The sequence below is a fragment of the Bacillus rossius genome, chromosome 11 (assembly GCF_032445375.1).
Source record: "Bacillus rossius redtenbacheri isolate Brsri chromosome 11, Brsri_v3, whole genome shotgun sequence".
Taxonomy (NCBI): Eukaryota; Metazoa; Arthropoda; class Insecta; order Phasmatodea; family Bacillidae; genus Bacillus; species Bacillus rossius.
In genome coordinates, this window is record NC_086338.1 from 2,964,031 (window position 1) to 2,981,511 (window position 17,481).

General features: G+C 38.9%; 1 protein-coding gene across 1 annotated transcript in view; it reads left to right on the top strand.

Annotated features, from left to right (window-relative positions):
• The window catches only part of LOC134536564 (retinol-binding protein pinta-like), a 268,629-nt gene that overhangs the window by 235,476 nt on the left and 15,672 nt on the right, over nt 1-17,481 (top strand). The window contains exons 4-6 of the mRNA XM_063376315.1: nt 10,184-10,442; nt 12,382-12,492; nt 15,078-15,183. Of these exons, the coding sequence (XP_063232385.1) occupies nt 10,184-10,442; nt 12,382-12,492; nt 15,078-15,183 (476 nt within the window). The remainder of the gene's footprint in view (nt 1-10,183; nt 10,443-12,381; nt 12,493-15,077; nt 15,184-17,481) is intronic.

A 17,481-nucleotide genomic window follows, 5' to 3' on the forward strand; every position in this document is an offset into this window, starting at 1 on the left:
TTAGTAGGTACGCTATCAAATCCGTTCGAATCTTATCATTCGTAAATGAATTCATTTTGTAAATATTATCATTTTTACTTAAAACTTTTGTCTGAAACAATTTTCGATAAGATTAACTATTGTTTCAGGGGTTGAAAAAATAAAGGGGTTGATTTATTTTATTTATTTATTTATTTATTTATTTATTTGTATTCCATTGAGCCTTCTTTTGGTAGAAACCATAAGGCTATGGAACATGTCATTTAAATATTTACAGTTATACATATACATACATTTTTACATGTACACAGTTTTAAATACACATACATATTTAGTTTTACATACATATAACTTTGAAGTAAAACAAATAGTGATAAAATTTTTTCAGATAATCTGAATTAAAAATATTACATTATTTATTTTATACATCCCCGTGGACATGATATGTCAAGCGATTTCTTATATTTATTAAGTAAGAAAAAAAATTAAGCAGGATTTAGGGTATTAGGATATTGTTGTTAGGCATTGTAGCTATACAAGGGAGTCTGGCTGTAACCAGAATGCTTCCCCTCTTTCAGAAGTATACTCCATAAATTCTTTTAAATTGTAATACAAGTGTATTTTTTATGGAAGCTTTATATTTGTCTATGTTGCTGATTTCCATTATTTTGTAAGGTAAGCTATGACATAGTATTCTGCCAATGTGCTCTATTCCTATTTCAAATTGAGTAGTGGTGTGTTGTATGGGTCTCAATTTATTGCAGCCTCGAGTATTATGATGATGGATATCTATGTTTCTTTTAAATTTGGTTTAGTGTCTATAGTAAAAAAAATAATGTTCTGTATATGAATTCATTTGTAAATGTTAGTATTCCTAATTTTTTAAATTTTTCTCTGCAACTATATGTTTTTTTATCTTTAGTTATTATGCGAATGGCTTTTTTTTTTTTTTTTTTGCAATTTTGGTATATTTCCGTTTAGTTTGGCATTTCCCCAGATTTCAATATTATATGACATGATTGTATGGAAATATGCATGATACAGAGTTTTAATTGTTTTTAAATCGACTAATTCTACAAGATACCTCAAGACATAGCAGGATGAATTTAATTTTTTCGCAATATTATTTATGTGTTCGGTAAATTTTAATTGCTCATCAATATATACCCCTAAGAATTTTACTGAGTTGACCTGCAAGATATTGTTTCCATTGAATGTTATGTTATGCTATGGGTAGAATTGAAAACATTCCATAAATTACGTACCATGTACACTGTTAAATCTGTTCTGTTTTCTTGTAAAATCTTAAATTATCTACAACTTTCGTCTGAAATAATTTTTTATACGACCAACCTTTACTGCAAGGTGTAGAATAAACAAGGTTTGAGGTAAATATCATAACTCCCTTCGTAGGCACAACATCGAATTCGTACGGATTTTGTATTAATCTTATTATTTTTATCTAAAACTTTTGTCTTGAAACAATTTTTTGATTAGACGATCCATTGCTGCATGAGGTTAAAAAAATGAGGGGTAGAATTAAAAAAAAAATTCAGCACTCCCTTAGTAGGTACACTATCAAATCCGTTCAAATTGTTTGTAAATCTTATATTTTTTACCTAAAACTTTTGTCTGAAAAATTTTTTGATGATACAAATATAATGCAAGGGGTGGAAATAACAAGGGTAGAAAGACGAAATATCATTCCTTTTTTTTTAACAGACATAGTATCAAATCCATTATAATTTATTGTTAAACGCCTAAACGTTATCTTAGACCTTTGGTTGAAAAAAAAAATTTTGATGAAACGAACAATTACCGAAAAGACAGCGGATGAAATTTTAAAAAATTAAAACTCACTTAGTATAAAATTTGTCCAAAATAAATTTAAACGACCATGTATTAGTGCAAAATGAAATATATTGCTTGAAGATGAAAAATATTGCATAACTTCCTTAGTAGGCATAATAAGAAATTTTTTATGACATTCAATGCTGGATGCATTAAGTTAAATACATTCAAAATATTTTCGTTGCATGGAATACGAGGAAATGTTAAATCGATAATTTTTTTAATATTGTCGAACATATAGGATGCTATGTAGGCTACATTAAATTCTTAAAACTTTCCTGAAGTTTATAGAAGTTTCCAAAATATTTACAGACAAAATAGGTACTTAGAAATCTACCTACGCCTGTAGGCTGAACCAAAAGGGATTTTTTTAATTCATATTATTGTACTGTAATATTAATAAAAATATATGTGTAAAATATTTATTTTTAAACTATGTTAGCACCAGAAGGAACTGTAGGTTACATATTCAATATAATATTTATATATATTTATTGCATTATCACTGCTGAAATGATTATGCAGCTTCAAAAACACTGGGTTATATTATGTTAGATTAAAATGTGACACAGGAAAATTGATAGTAATAACATTTATTCATAAACTATAGTAGTAGCATGTTTCACGAAAGCGATACCACAAAATATTAAAATTTTCACCTTATTGATTTATAACCATTAAATCTTGGCTATACCTGTAACATTCATCCTACTAATATTATAAACGCGAAAGTTTGTAAGTATGGATGGATGTTTGTTACTCTTTCACGTAAAAACTACTGAATGGATATTAATGAAACTTTACAATAATATAGCATAACATCAGAATAACACACAGGCTACATATTAATATGAAATTCCATCCTTAAGGGAGTGAAAAAGTGAAAATTTCATTATATAACAGAAAAAATCATAGGTCATAGGTATACAAATAGTGAGTGTCATTTCTCTATGTCTGACACACGATCATACACATAGTAAGGTCTTACAAATTCATATTTTTCTCCTTAATGAGACCAGCCCGCTTAGTAGAGCTCGCAGCAGCTAACAAAATAAAGGTGCTAATAACAGTTTGGTTCTTAACTTCCTCAATAGATAGAGTTGCCTTGAATTTTAAACGCACCTTCGTTCGATGCGTTTTTCATGTCTTCAATTTTCGTTTGTTTGTGCCGTATGCATTCCTATACCATTTATCCGATTGCGATTAAATTTTGGTGAGTTGTTATGCGGATGCCCGTGAAGGTTACTGAGACGGTATAACTATTTTGCAATAGTTGCAGCACGAATCGTTTTAAAAAAATGTGCTTATTTCATATTATATAGCGGCACTTCGTCTGTTTTTGTTGTCTAAGTGCGCACGCATGAGACAATTTATTTAAATATAAAAGAGAGACAGAGATAGAGTGATATATATACAGAGTGACATGGGCGTAGATCCCGGGGGGGCCAGGGGGGCCCGGGCCCCCCCTGGAATTAATGGGCCCCCCCTTGGGGGGGCCCACTTCGTGATTTTAAAGTTAATGGTGTACACATCATATATATCAGATTATTATTTACAACGACGACAGACACTTTGACATGCTTTACATTCATACCTTCGAGTTCCGTAGTTATTTTCCCTTACCCCTTCTGCGAAAGCCATGGTATGGAGTTTTCCAGTGAGAACTTTGAAACCCTTAATTCCTAGAAACCGTTCATTCCAAAGGATGAAGCTAGGGTAAGGTTCCGTTAGCATTTCCTCCCCATTGTTACCCACACTACCTTGTGCTCTGAATCGACAGTATTATAGGTTTCAGGTAGTCTGTTTTTAAAGTGGTTTTGCTCTCGTGTGCGCCAGTCTTCTGCTTTCTTGGCAAACATAAACATGGATAAGTTCGTGACGCGGAAGACACGGAAAACAGAATCTCACCTGGTAAGCTTGATTGTTTTATAAGTAGTGACTATTATTTAGGTAATATATTTTATTTAAGTGATTATGTAATATTTTTTCCAGTAAATAAACAATGTAATACTTTAACAGTAATTATAGCAGAATTTAGTTTATTTACGAACTGAAACTTATATACCATTTTCTGGAATTTTTTAGCTCATCTTCATTCTGTAAGGCTAGCTGCTCTGTACGTTACATGTGAATATACAGGGAATAATTTTTTTCCTCGTCAATATGGAATTTAAAATCACTCCCCTTTTATTATCAATCGATAATTTTCACAATTCATGGCCGATAATCACTTTATAACATTTGTTATTTGATAACTGCAACACTGCACGAGTAAACAGAAGTAAGAGTGAGAAAGAAGTATTTAAACGTTACACATACGTATTTAAGTTAATAAGGAAGCAAACGCGTCTCTTTAATAACTAATCAAGCGGCATATTTTAACTAAATAATTCACTTCCAAAACACTGATTATACTAAAAATAAGCCGAGAAATGTATATAGTTTAATTAGCTGAAGGATAAATTTCATAGTTCTATCTCCGAGATTTTTCATTTGTATCATTAAGTTTTTTTCTTTTTTACCTGGTTGATGCCTTTACAAAATAAAATATTCTTTAAGGGTTTTAATATGATTCGATCGTTCATTTGATGTTGATCCGTTTATTAGCTTTGGCGCTTTGGGTTTTTAGGGCGCATCAAAAACTGTGAACAAAGAATTTCACGAACAGCATTTGAATCGCAATGTGATGTGGCATAAAAAAACCCGACAAAGTGCGAGTCTAACTCGCGCACGAAGGGTTCCGTACCATTATCTATAAAAACGGCAAAAAAAAAATCATGTCTGTTGTATGGGAGCCCCACTTAAATATTTATTTTATTCTGTTTTAGTATTTCTTGTTATAGCGGCAACAGAAATATATCATTTGTGAATTTTTTTTCTGTTTTCACGTTTGTTGTATGGGAGCCCCCCTTAAATATTTGTTTTATTTTAATTTAATCATTAATTTTTAAATTGAAATTAGAATAAACACTTTTGGAAAATGGTAATGTATCGGTGGGGTGTTATATATTTGCATTATATTCACGTATATTATTATTATATATTTTTTTCATGGATATTTTATGTACTTAGGTTAACAAATTATTCAAACATGTTTGAGAGATCACTGCTTATAGTCATGAATTAATAATTACTAAAACATTTTGCTCTGCTTTATTGTTAATATCACTTACGTAAAAATAAAGTGTATAACATACGAGCTTATCATCCAGAGAAGACTTGTTTCGGTTGACCTCTAGCGTAAAATTCTTAAACCACAGAATTCACGGGCCCCCCCTGGAAATCCTACAGATTTGCGCCCATGCAGAGTGATATTGAGAGAGACAGAGAGATAAGTTGAGATAGAGCGAGGTATAGAGAATGAAATGGGTTAGATAAAGAGATATATAGATGTATAGCGCTATATAGAGATTTATATATAGATGAGAGAGATAGTGGGAGGTATATATGTATATATGTAGATATAAAGAGATAAATAGAGATAGAGATACATATATATAGATGTAAATAGAGATAAATATATATTTAGAGATATGGATGGATGATTGTATATGTGAAACTACTTTAAACATATTACAAAACAAAACTGAATGAGGTATTGCAATGCATGCTGAGCATTAGCTAGATAATAGAAACATTTCAATATTAGTAATCTCTTATTTTTCAGCTTTTTTCTATAGTGCTTTATAATGTCTAGAGATCATAGACCACCAATTTTTATATATATACAGGTAAATAACTATACACTGGCAGAACAACGTCTGTCGGGATCTGAAAGTGATATAAATTATTTTGCTCACTTGACATTCAAATTAAGAATACAATTACTAACTACATCTGATTTCGAAAAAGGTCCCATTCACCCTGTTTTCAGCCCAGGCAACGCCGGGTACTGCAGCTAGTTTCAAATAATGTAAAAAGTTAGTTAACTCAAAGATTAGCGTTTTTAATTTTCACGTGATCTTTAAACAAATAGCAACTGGAAAGAAGTAATGTCTAGTTGTGGTGTGTGGTTGTGATATCTGTGAATTTCACAACCTCCTTGTTATTGTGTTCATAATTTAGGTTATCAAAGTTTTTCAAAGATTGTGATATTGATTATGAAAAGACAATGTGAATTCTGAACAAACAATTTAAAGACATAATGTTAAAAGAGCGATTTTTAGTCTGCTGCGAGTAAATTTTGTCAATTTGACAGTTCGAAAAAAGTTTCTGTGTCTACGTATCGTTTCGCCAAGGCTGCACTGTGAACAGTGTTAGCAGAGAACTTCGTGTGGTTGTCAGCGTTAGCAAACACTCTCTGTTTACATTGGTGTAACGTAAATGTCTCCCTGGAAACATTTCGGAGACTGTGGATCTTTAGTTTCAAAAGAGTAAATAACAATAAATGCAGGTTCATCTATAACCAACTGTGCCTCTATTTTTCTAATATTGTTAATTGAACAATAGTAAACAAAACATCAACTTGATAATCCTAATAATAAGTTACAATTTATAATTTAGGTTAATACCTTTATAAGTTAAAATTTTTTAATAGGGCCAGCCCATGTCAAATAATAATTAAGAGGTGCCTTACACCATATTTAAAAATAAACAATAAACAATCCCAGAGTGATAATTATTAGCACATAGCGTAATTAAAGTCCTGTAAGAATCCCACGGTAGTTATCACATAAATAATGTAATTAGCTGGCACTTAGACATTGCGTAGCATTGGCACGCTGTGGAAGTCGCGGAGAATTTTGGGGTCGTTTAGTTGAAACTGGCTGGTCGGGAGTGATACATTCTACTGTAGGTGGGCTGCCAGGTGACGCCTCAGTAGTTTCCGGTTACTGAAGACGAGGAAGAGCATTTGGCCGCAATTTTGACGCCGGTTCTGGGACTCTGGGATGCCAATTCTTGATACTGGTTCTGGGATACTGATTCTTGAATACTGGTTCTGGGATACTGATTCTTGATACTGGTTCTGGGATACTGATTCTTGAATACTGGTTCTGGGATACTGATTCTTGAACGCTGTCTGTGAACAAGCCAAATCCAAAATATTAGACCTGCTTCACAACCGGTCGTCAAAAGGGCAAAAAAGACCACAAAAACTGGGATCGTAGGGGAAGACAGGGTGTTGTCATTGCTCTCAGGAGGGATCCTGTCAGGATGCGCGCGAGTTCCTGACTGAAACAAGCGCGGCGAACGCGGAAGCACTCATAATTTAGATTTATTACAATTTAGTAAAATATAAAAGTTTTTACATTGAAACATACTGACTAATTACTATCTAAAAACTTAGGGATAACATTCCTTGATGAGACGACTACATCCTAGTGGGCGTGTCGTAGTTGAATCTTGCTGATTTCTAGGCGAGAAACGAAGTAGTCAGTCTGACGTCACGCCAAGAAGTCCCTGGGCGGTCGGTGTGATGCTTAATTAAAACAGGCGCTTGATTTAGAAAGAAAAAGGGGGGGGGGGACTTTGACTTCAGGTCCGAAAGGCTCAATGGAATACAAATAAATAATTTAAAAAAAATAGACTTCCGAGTGAGGAATCGAGAAATACTGTCATCGATATCTCGACATTTCTTCTGGCGCCCGATCGCAGCGCGATTTACTAGGGAGTGGCTGAACCGATAAGAAGTCGACTCGTACATATCGCACGAGGCTGCTTCGAAAGCATGGGGCGTATGGAGGAGACTTGTGGAGCACTCTGGTGGCTTGGAAGAGAAAGACAGGGAAGTGTTGGCTGCGTGCGTCGCTGAGGGTCAGTGATGTTTAGCGGGCGCTCAAACACCCAGGGGAAATAACTCACAAAACTGCCACTAGAGGTCAGAAGCAGTACGTTCGAATGCTCGTGTCCAGATCTTCAGACAGTCGGCCCTGCCCGGGGTTAAGGACCGGTCAATGCTCAGTCTAGTGTTCTCAGGAATGGCTGAAGAGGGGGGAGGAGGAAATTAGCATTGCAGTGGGAAATGTGCTTTACTGAGCCTGGGGACGTGCCGGGATGTTGGGGAAAATGAGTCCTGGTCATGGCTGAAATTGCTCGCTTAAGGCATAAGGTTAGAAACAGGCTGCTCTGATAACTTTCAGGGTATAGTAGTTCTGGTCACGGCTGCAGGGAGAATTACAGGCGACGGGCGCGCGCCAAAGCGAGTATAAGACGAGCCTGAATGCTGGCTTGTGATATGGTTGTCAAAAATCAGATATGCTGCTGGGAACGAATTGGGGAACTAGCCTGACAAAGATTAAGTGGGAGTGTGCAGTGAGTGGAAAAATTTTAAGTTTATCTACAAAATTACTGTTAAAATAATAATTTAAGAATTAAAATATACAATTGTGCCGAAAAATGCTAATTGGTGGCACAGTTAGCAAGTAACAGTTGTATAATGGGTACCACTGAACTACTTTAGAGAACTGTGAAATTTAAGCCATGTAATGTGACGCGGACTATATGGTAGGCATATTTTAAATTGCAAATTTAGGGTTTTTATAGACCCCACCAACAAATAATTGCCATAATAATAGTGCTAGAATGTGTTTTTGTCATATACTGTAGTACTTTATTACGACTACACATATTTTAACTGAACGGCAAACACCACCTCCATTATTTCCAAAATTAAACAAACCAATTTTTTTTCATAAGGAAATAAACTAAACACAAGCGTCCTCATTCGTTATTTCACGAGGTATGGTCATCTCGTGTTCCAAGTTAAAATAACTGACGGAACACATACTTGCCATTTGAATTATATACATATCCTGGTAACACAGCTAATAGGGGTTAATCATTAGGAGGTCAGATATTCATTTTTTTGCACTTTTGTATGATTTATATTACTTCAGTTTATACAAAAAGTTTTCAAATTTATAACACATAATCTATCTACCCCATCTTACCCAATACCAATTATCACACTTAACCTCTTTGGATATTTGTGACATGTTTTACTATTTAGCAAAGTTTCAAGTGTTAACATTGAAGTATCGTAATAAAACATTCGAATTTAGTAATTGAATGTTCAAGTAATGGTTTACTTGCTACGTAAATCATCGTGATCCTGCCTAAGCTCCGCACTGACCTGTTAGGTCATCTATTACGCAATAAACACTGCTTGAAGCATGTTGCTGCTAAAGAGCTCCTTTCAGTTCTGGCTGTGTTTTATTTCACTCCACAAGTCTTCTTGCAGCATAATCCTTATCCCTTGCTTGCAGCATGCTCTTGTGGAGTATCCTTGCAACGAGAACACATAACTCTGCTTGCAGCCTGATTTTACTCCTCTGTCTGCAGCATGTTCATACATCTCTCCTTGCAGTATTTCTTACTAAATATGCTTCCAGCATGATCCTACAAATCTCATCGTCATCCTGAAACTTATCTTGCGGCTTAATTCTGTAAAACTGCTTGATCATGACTTTGCAATTGTTCTTGCTTCTATAACTGTGCTTCCAAAATTATCATAAAACACGTAATGCCAAATCATTGTTCTACTACTGTTCTTGAAGTGGGAATCTATAACTTTGCTTGAAGTGTAATCCCACAACCATCAACGTAAATTCCAATAGAATGTAGGTCCAGGCTCCCCTCTGGAATCAGTAAGCCCTTCACTGATTTGCATCGTTTACTCCTTCGGGGAAAACCACTGTCCCTCATATTCCACCATCCCCACTCCCCGTCTTCTCCCTGAGAATCCTAGATATATGCAGCCTTGCTTGCAACAATACTGACTCATACAACTCTTTTTTACAGCACGATCCTATGTCTCTGCTTTTCATTATGATATTAAAACACTCAATCCAGCAAGATACTAAAAACTCATCTTCAAGCATGCTCCTAGAATTCTGCCTGCATCGTACATCCGCAACTATTTTTTTCACAGTGGTCTTAAAACTATTCTCAGATTATATTACTCTCCTACAATTCTTCATAAAGCGAAATTCAAAACTCTGCTTACAGCCGGATACTTCACCTATTGTTGCTCATATAACGCTGCACGCAGGATGCTCCAACAAATACGGTTGCAGAATGCACCTAAAGCTCAGCTTTTAGCATAATTAACCCTTCTTCTTGCAGCCGAATCCTACAAGCTCTTGTTGGAGCCTGATGTTGGATCACTGCTTGCAGTGTACTTCCACAGCTCTGCTTTCAATATGATTCTATAATTCTCCTTGGAGTAAAATCATTGTCCTACAACAGAGCAAGGTTCTGCCTACAAGCTCTTTTGGGAGCCTGCTGCTTGCAGCTCTGCCAGCTTTTGTTGCACACATGTGCTTGCAGGGTGTTCCTGCAGCCACACGTGCTTGCAGGTTGTTTTTGCACACACGTGCTTGCAGGGTGTTGCTGCAGCCACACGTGCTTGCAGGGTGTTCCTGCCGCTGCGGCGACACGGCGCGGACGGAGCGCTGACCATCCTGATCCGCACGGCGGTGCACAACCCGCAGACCCAGGCGCTCGACGGCGTCTTCAAGGTGGGCAACATGGTGGTGGACGCGCTGCTGGAGGAGGACGAGCTGGTGTCCGTGTACGGCGTGGTGGCCGTGTGCGACCTGGCCGGGGTGTCCCTGGGCCACGCGCGCCAGCTCACCCCGAGCATCATCAAGAAGGCCGTGCACTCCTGGCAGGTGAGGCGGCCTCGGAACCACTGTCCGTCCACGCTTCCTCTCCCATCATAGCATCGCACACTTCTGCCCCGAGGCATGAGGAGGCAGGACCTAATGTGCGTGACGCATTAGCAATCACGGCCACAGAAGACCCCGTCCACATTTCTCTCTTTTTTTATTGTCTTGTTTACAACTAGATTCTTAAATTTAAAACAATTGTGTATGGACACAAACTGTTGCTGATTTTTAAAAAAATAATTCGTGCAATTGGGCATTCAATCAGCAATTATGTATGTCCATTAAAATCTCTTAAGTCAATGTTCCCCACTGCAAGAATTATTCAAAGAATGTAGGTCATTAGAGACGAACCAATTTATTACAGTTCACAGAAAGGGTAATCAGCCGTGGCCTTATAGAAGGAAGCATCCCATATTTTGACTAGAGTGATTTTTGGAAAACCATAGATGGCCCAGGAGTCCAAAATTGTCCCCACGTTGCCACCTGGTTCGTTTTATTTACACCGTACAACGATATTTAGTGACCGTATCACTTCATTGTGTGTGGACTACCAGGCCGGACTCCAAGGTCCAACTCACTCTCGAGAGACGATAACTAACTGCTGGTCGGTTCCCGCTCAGGGGGGGGGGGGGGGGGGGAGCATCCCCGACTTCCACTCTTCCTGGTGCGAGGTTCGCTTGAATGACGACTAACTGATTGATATGGTCGAAGGTCTTCTAGCGTGAGCCAGAATAACGATCTTTCAATTTCGCATGAAATGGAAAAGCGTATGTGTTTATAAGATAACTTTAAAGTTAAACTTAAAGCGAACTATCATGTTATATACTAATTATGGATATAGAACGTGCGCCCAAGCTACGCGGTAAAATTCTTTTGGTCCCCAAATTGAACGGCCTACATCCCATATGAATGTAATGAATGTGTGGTGTCTTGGCGGACGTATCCGGTACCTTTGTGGGTTATAAAGTATCATAATACCACATCTGATTGATTTTAAAGCCAGAAGTGTCTGATATTTCGTTACTGCATCAAACTAAAACTTAATGCTTTAATCATGTCAACAAATTCGTATTTCTGAAAATTACTGCTGGTTACACAAGACTGAGATATATTAAACTTCATAAAATGCAAACGAAGAAGTACAGCACAATTCCGCTTGAAAGCAGATGTTTTTGTTTATCTGCGCATGCGCGAAATCACCTACGTTTTAGAAAACTGGCCCCGAGAACCAAAAAACTGGTGACGTCGCCAACATAGCGAACATAGCGAACGCAGCGTTGTGTGGCCAGTGACACCTGAGATGCAGCTGGCTATATTTCACTCGCGTAGCGAACATAGCGATCATAGAGCCCTGTGGGTCGTAGCTTGAGCGTTTATAAAACTGTCTCGTAGATAGTTTATCAGGGACGAAAATTAAAATTCCTTGAGATAAATTAGCAAAACCAACGTCGAAACTTAAGTTGCAACTTGGCTTAAAATTTTGTTCGCAAGAGTTATTTTTGGAAATTTTCCTGGGAAGAGTGTCCATAAAAGTAAAGCCCAGGGCCCGCGAGATTAGGTGGCCACTGGCCGGATACAAACTTGCCAGTTCTGTGACCCTTCTGAAAAGGAAAACATACATGAGGTAAGAAGATGTGGACTTAACATTTATTAAAGTTGCATTAGTACCTCATTCAACATGATTCCTGTGACTTCATTCCCATTGCAAGTTAGTTCTGTATTCGTAAATATAAAGATTTCTTGATAATTTGTAACCATTTTTGATCTTCGTGAATTTAAGTTAATGGTTTAAGCTTATAAAAATTACGTTTCAATATTGTGATGATAATTGATTGTATGGAACCTATCAATGTGTTTGGCACGAATCATTCGTACAATATTTGTCTGTTTGCTTGTAGGATGAACATTCCACTTACAAACGCTTGTTGTGTACTGCCTTCAGAGTTGCTACCCCATCCGGATCAAGAGCATGGTGTTCATAAATGCACCGTTCCACGTCGGCGTCATTCTGAACATCTTCAAGAGATTCATGACCGAGAAACTCCGGAAGAGGGTAAGTGATCGCACTCTAGCCTTGCTCTTCGCTGCCGCGGCTGATTGCTGGACCGGCTGTTGAACTCTTCGTCGCCACCGCGCAGTTGCAAGAGTCTGCCTTCAACTTCGAATGTACTGCTTCTGACCTCTAGTGGCAGATTTGTGAGTTATTTCCCCTGGGTGTTTGAGCCCCCTAGCGACGCACACAGCCAACACTTCCCTGTCTTTCTCTTCCAAGCCACCAGAGCGCTCCACAAGTCTCCTCCATAACTGTATAGGAACATAAATATTCATGCAAAATTACAGATATTTGTACTTTTTTACTTTACATAAAAAAATCCGTATCACTAAAAAAATATGGTTCCCAGTAATACTGAGTTCGGATTCTTACCCGTGAATTTATTTATTTATTTATTTATTTCATTTTTCCCACTACCACCAAATCATTTTATGTGCACACACAGATCCCTAGTTTAATTTTTTTCTTTCACAAAACATGTTGCAGGGCGAGTTGAAACGCAGCAAAATACTTTATAGCTGCTGGTATATTTTGAGGCAAGTTTCTCACATAAGGGGTTACTGTCGTTTGGTCTACGTAGCAAATGGTCATTTCTTTGGGCGGTGAACTCAGCAGTGTGGTGGTGGTAAGGGCGACTGTGGCTAGCAAATCACATGCCTCCTCGCCTCTACTTGCTTGACATTGAACATGCGCGCCTTTCTGAGACTTTAAAAGGTGACCCTAATATCTTGGTTGACAATATTAATGATTAAAGTCTCTACATGCCTCTCTACAGTATTTACAATACTGTACGCAGAATGTTTCGTACTTAAAATGTGAATATTAAATAATTAATATTTTTTAAAAAACAAAAAATACTTAAAATAAAACCGTAAAACAAAACCTGTATATGCAAGGCTATTTAATTTTATTCGCAATCAAACACCCATAAATAACATTAAACTTAGTATAGCCAGTGTCTTGTGTGATAATACTGAACGGTTGTCAAATGGACATAGCACAAATGTCTGGCCCTCTGCCAATGCTTTTCTGCCCATTATGTTTGTAAACAATTTCACGTGGTTCCTTTGGGAACCCCACATACATAATTTTTCTGTGCTTTTGCAAAATATTCCTTTTGAAAGCAGTTGCCAAGAAATAGTTTGTAATGATGAAAGATATATAGTGTTACTTTGTACAACACATGGCTATTGTTAATTTTCGCATATATGAAATACATTTTTCGAGATAATTTTGTGTATTTCCAATTAAAATTGGCGCATAATTTTATTTTTTTCTATTGATGTTTCATTGGAGCATAATGGTTTTCAACTATGGAAAATATATTCAAATATTCAAAAATGTGTGTGCTTAATGCTGAAATCATTTCAGGAAACGGTTAAGAAATAACTTTTAACTATTGGAGGTGCTGGGACAACGCAAAACATAAATGCCCGGGTAAGAATCCGAACCCAGTGTTACTGCGAACAATATTGTGTAGTGGTATAGTTGTTTTCATGTAATTGTACAAATTTACAAATATCTGTTAGTTTACATTAATATGTATGTTCAATTAACACTGTTGTTCTATCATGTTTGTTAACAACATTGTGTCCAAGTCTGCGGTGAGTGGCCCAAGGCGGGGCTCGCTTCAATGTAACTTCTTGATATTTTCCCCTTACATTTTTTTTTCCAACCAAATTCACACAAGCTCTGCTTACTGGTATCAAGACGTAGACTTGACCTCTTGTGGGTTGAACTGGAACTTTTCAGATATTTATCCTCTGTTCCTACAATGCCGTCAGGAGCGAACTAAATTTCCAAAAGGGGGGGGGGGGGGGGGGCAATCAGTGGCGTAGCCAGGATTTGTGTATGGGGGTTGTTAAGAAACCACCCCGTAAAAGCGGGGGGTCCGGGGGTCCTCCCCCAGGAAAATTAGGATTTTAAGGTGTAAAATAGTGCTATTTTAGCAGTTTTCGGTAATTTAATTTAAATATTGTAATGGTAAAATTTTATTAATTTTAATATGAAATTTGTTTGAGTGATGAATAAGAAATTAATTAAAGATTTGGTGCTAAGGGGCTTCGCCCCTGGGGGCAATATACCTATTTATAAAGAATCATGATCCCCCCTATTGAAGCGGGGGGTCCGGGGGCCCTTCCCTGGGAAAATTGTATTTCAAGGTGGAAAATGGTGCTATTTAAGCAGTTTTATAAACTAAAAATTGATTGCACGGCACTTTCTTTGCCCCCGTTTGCCCCCACTTCAAGGTTTTAGAGGGGGGCAAAATACCCTTGCCCTCCCCCTTTGTTGTTGCGCCCCTGAATGCCGTGGTATGTTGTATGTAGAAAAAAACACTTTGTAACACCCTTAAAGTTCAGATAGGTTTTCTTGGCAACATAGGATGAGTTATCATTGATCTCTGACCATCTGGAAGTCGGATCGTATAAAGAAAAATTGAGTACGAAGTGTGGGCAGTATTTTCCTGCAAGCAGTTTGTTTGGTACTTGCTGAGGCTTTGGAAATTTCCCATCGAAATGTTGAATTTAAAAATATTACCCACCTGAACAAGTGACAACTCATGATGCACAACCCCTGTGTCGCAGGTGCAGATATTCTACAAGGGCACGGAGTACCTGAAGGGCATCCCCAGCCCCGACCTGCTGCCCCAGGAGTACGGCGGCGAGGCGGGGAAGCTGCAGGATCTCATCGGTGGGTGCAGTGTTCCCTGGCATAAACGCTTGCTCGTGCATGTTTTGCGTCAGGATGAAAAAAAGGAACACTTTTTTTGAAGTGAAAGGCCTATTTTTTCTAACCTAACTAAAATTAAGTGTATTTAGGAGGAGTCCGGGTTAGGGGAGGGACCTAGGTGCGTCTCAGGCCGAAGCCTATACGCCTAGTCATGCTGGGATTAGCCATGCAGGGAGAGGGTCGCATGCATCATGTGCTAGGAGGGGATTGGCCAGCCATGGCAGCGATTGGCGCCATGACTAACTCCCCTCACTCTTAAATCTACACTATAACTAGAGATAGGTTGGGCCCAGGTAAAACCTGCATAGACACAGGGAAAACCCTGGGCACATTCATGCGGGATGCAAATTGGCATGCATTACGTGTAGGAATTTACAGGAGACAGAGGATGGTCTGGATGAAGTGTTGGACAGAGTAGAAAAGAGTCTACCATGCGGGGGTTGGGCACTTGGACTCGTGGTCCGCTTTGTTTTTTGTCCAGTAGTGGATTTAGTGACCAGGTACGCAAGCGCCCCTGGTGGTGAGTGGCTACACTGACCACTCACTCCGCTGCCAGTCAGCACATAAAACTAAAGAAGAAAACGGGCCGAAATTTTTTTTTTTTTCCTAACCTAACTAATTACTAAGTGTATTTGGGAGGGGTCTGGGTAGGGAAGACTCTAAGTGCGTCTCAGGCCGAAGCCTATACGCTCTAAGCATGCAGGTTATGAACCATGCAGGGGAGGAAGCATGCATCATGTGCTAGGAGGGGATTGGCCAGCCATGGCAACGTTTTAGCCATGACTAACTCCCCTCACTGACTATTCTAAGTTAAAAACTAGATATGTTGGGCCCAGGTAAAACCTGCATAGACACAGGGAAAACCCTGGGCACTGACATGCGGGATGCAAAATTTCATGTATTAATTACAAGCAGGTTGGTTACAGGAAACAGAAGGATGGTTCTGGAAGAAGAGTTGGACAGAGTAGAAAGACTACTAAGCAAATGGGCGGGAGCTTGGACATTTTGTCCGCATTTAGTTTGGTGGCACTGGTTGTTTCGGGGGCGACTTTAGTCGTTTCCCACCAGGCTGCCAGCCAGCCTAGACTAAGTTAAGAAGGGGAAAAAAAAATTCGTGTGCGCTGTTGAATTTAAACTAATGTAAAGTAACATTAAATTAACATAAAATAAACATTAAAGATTATGTTCATTCGGTAGCTTAATTTAATCGTGCTTTTTCGCGAGCTGATGCATCGAGCCTGCACTCAGGAGTGGACATAGCCTCAGGTTGACCGAAGTCGGTTAGGGAAATTGCCCAGTCCTTCATCGCCAGGCCCAGGCCTCAGCATCTACGCATTCGTAGGCTACGGAGTGTGTATAATTGTACTGTCACGAGCTGGTGCATCGAGCCTGCACTCAGGAGTGGACATAGCCTCAGGTTGACCGAAGTCGGTTAGGGAAATTGCCCAGTCCTTCATCGCCAGGCCCAGGCCTCAGCATCTACGCATTCGTAGGCTACGGAGTGTGTATAATTGTACTGTCACGAGCTGGTGCATCGAGCCTGCACTCAGGAGTGGATATAGCCTCAGGTTGACCGAAGTCGGTTAGGGAAATTATCCGGTCCTTCATTGCGAGGCCCTAGCCTCAGCATCTACGCATTAGTGGGCTACGGTTGTGTGAAAAATATTAGGGTCGCTGGGGGGGGGGGGGGAAGGGCCTTAAATTAAGTAATTATAAGGTTTAAAGAATATAACTTAAACTAAATGAGCTGCCAGCATACATGCGTGTGGTGCGCGTGTCATTTTGTGGTACAATATGGGCGCACACTGCCTGTCTTTGTGAGGGAGCATAGGCAGATTTGTTTCCGCCAGTCCGTAACTATTATATTGCTGACTGGCGTGGGTATGGCGCGTGTACACGCGCCCAGGGCTGGCGGGCGACTGAGCTCCGCGCGGCCGCGGAACTAGTTTTGTTGGAGTGGGGTCGCGCGCCGCGCGCTGTGATTGGCCGGCAGACTGCTCGGCCAATCACGCGGCACTACGGCGGCCGGTGCGCGAGGAGCGACTTCGGTCGTTTATACTTCTGATATACGTCCGGATCATAGTTTCCTAGAGAAGTAATATGTGGATTCAGACTATTTACGCATTTATCGTAAAAAGTCTGAGTTGTGCGAATGTAAAAGTCTTGCAAAGTTTCCGATCTGGTTTCACGATGCAATGCTTCGTCAGGGCAGTACACTGGGGCATCTGTGGCGATTCGAATGCATCTATTCTGAATTCG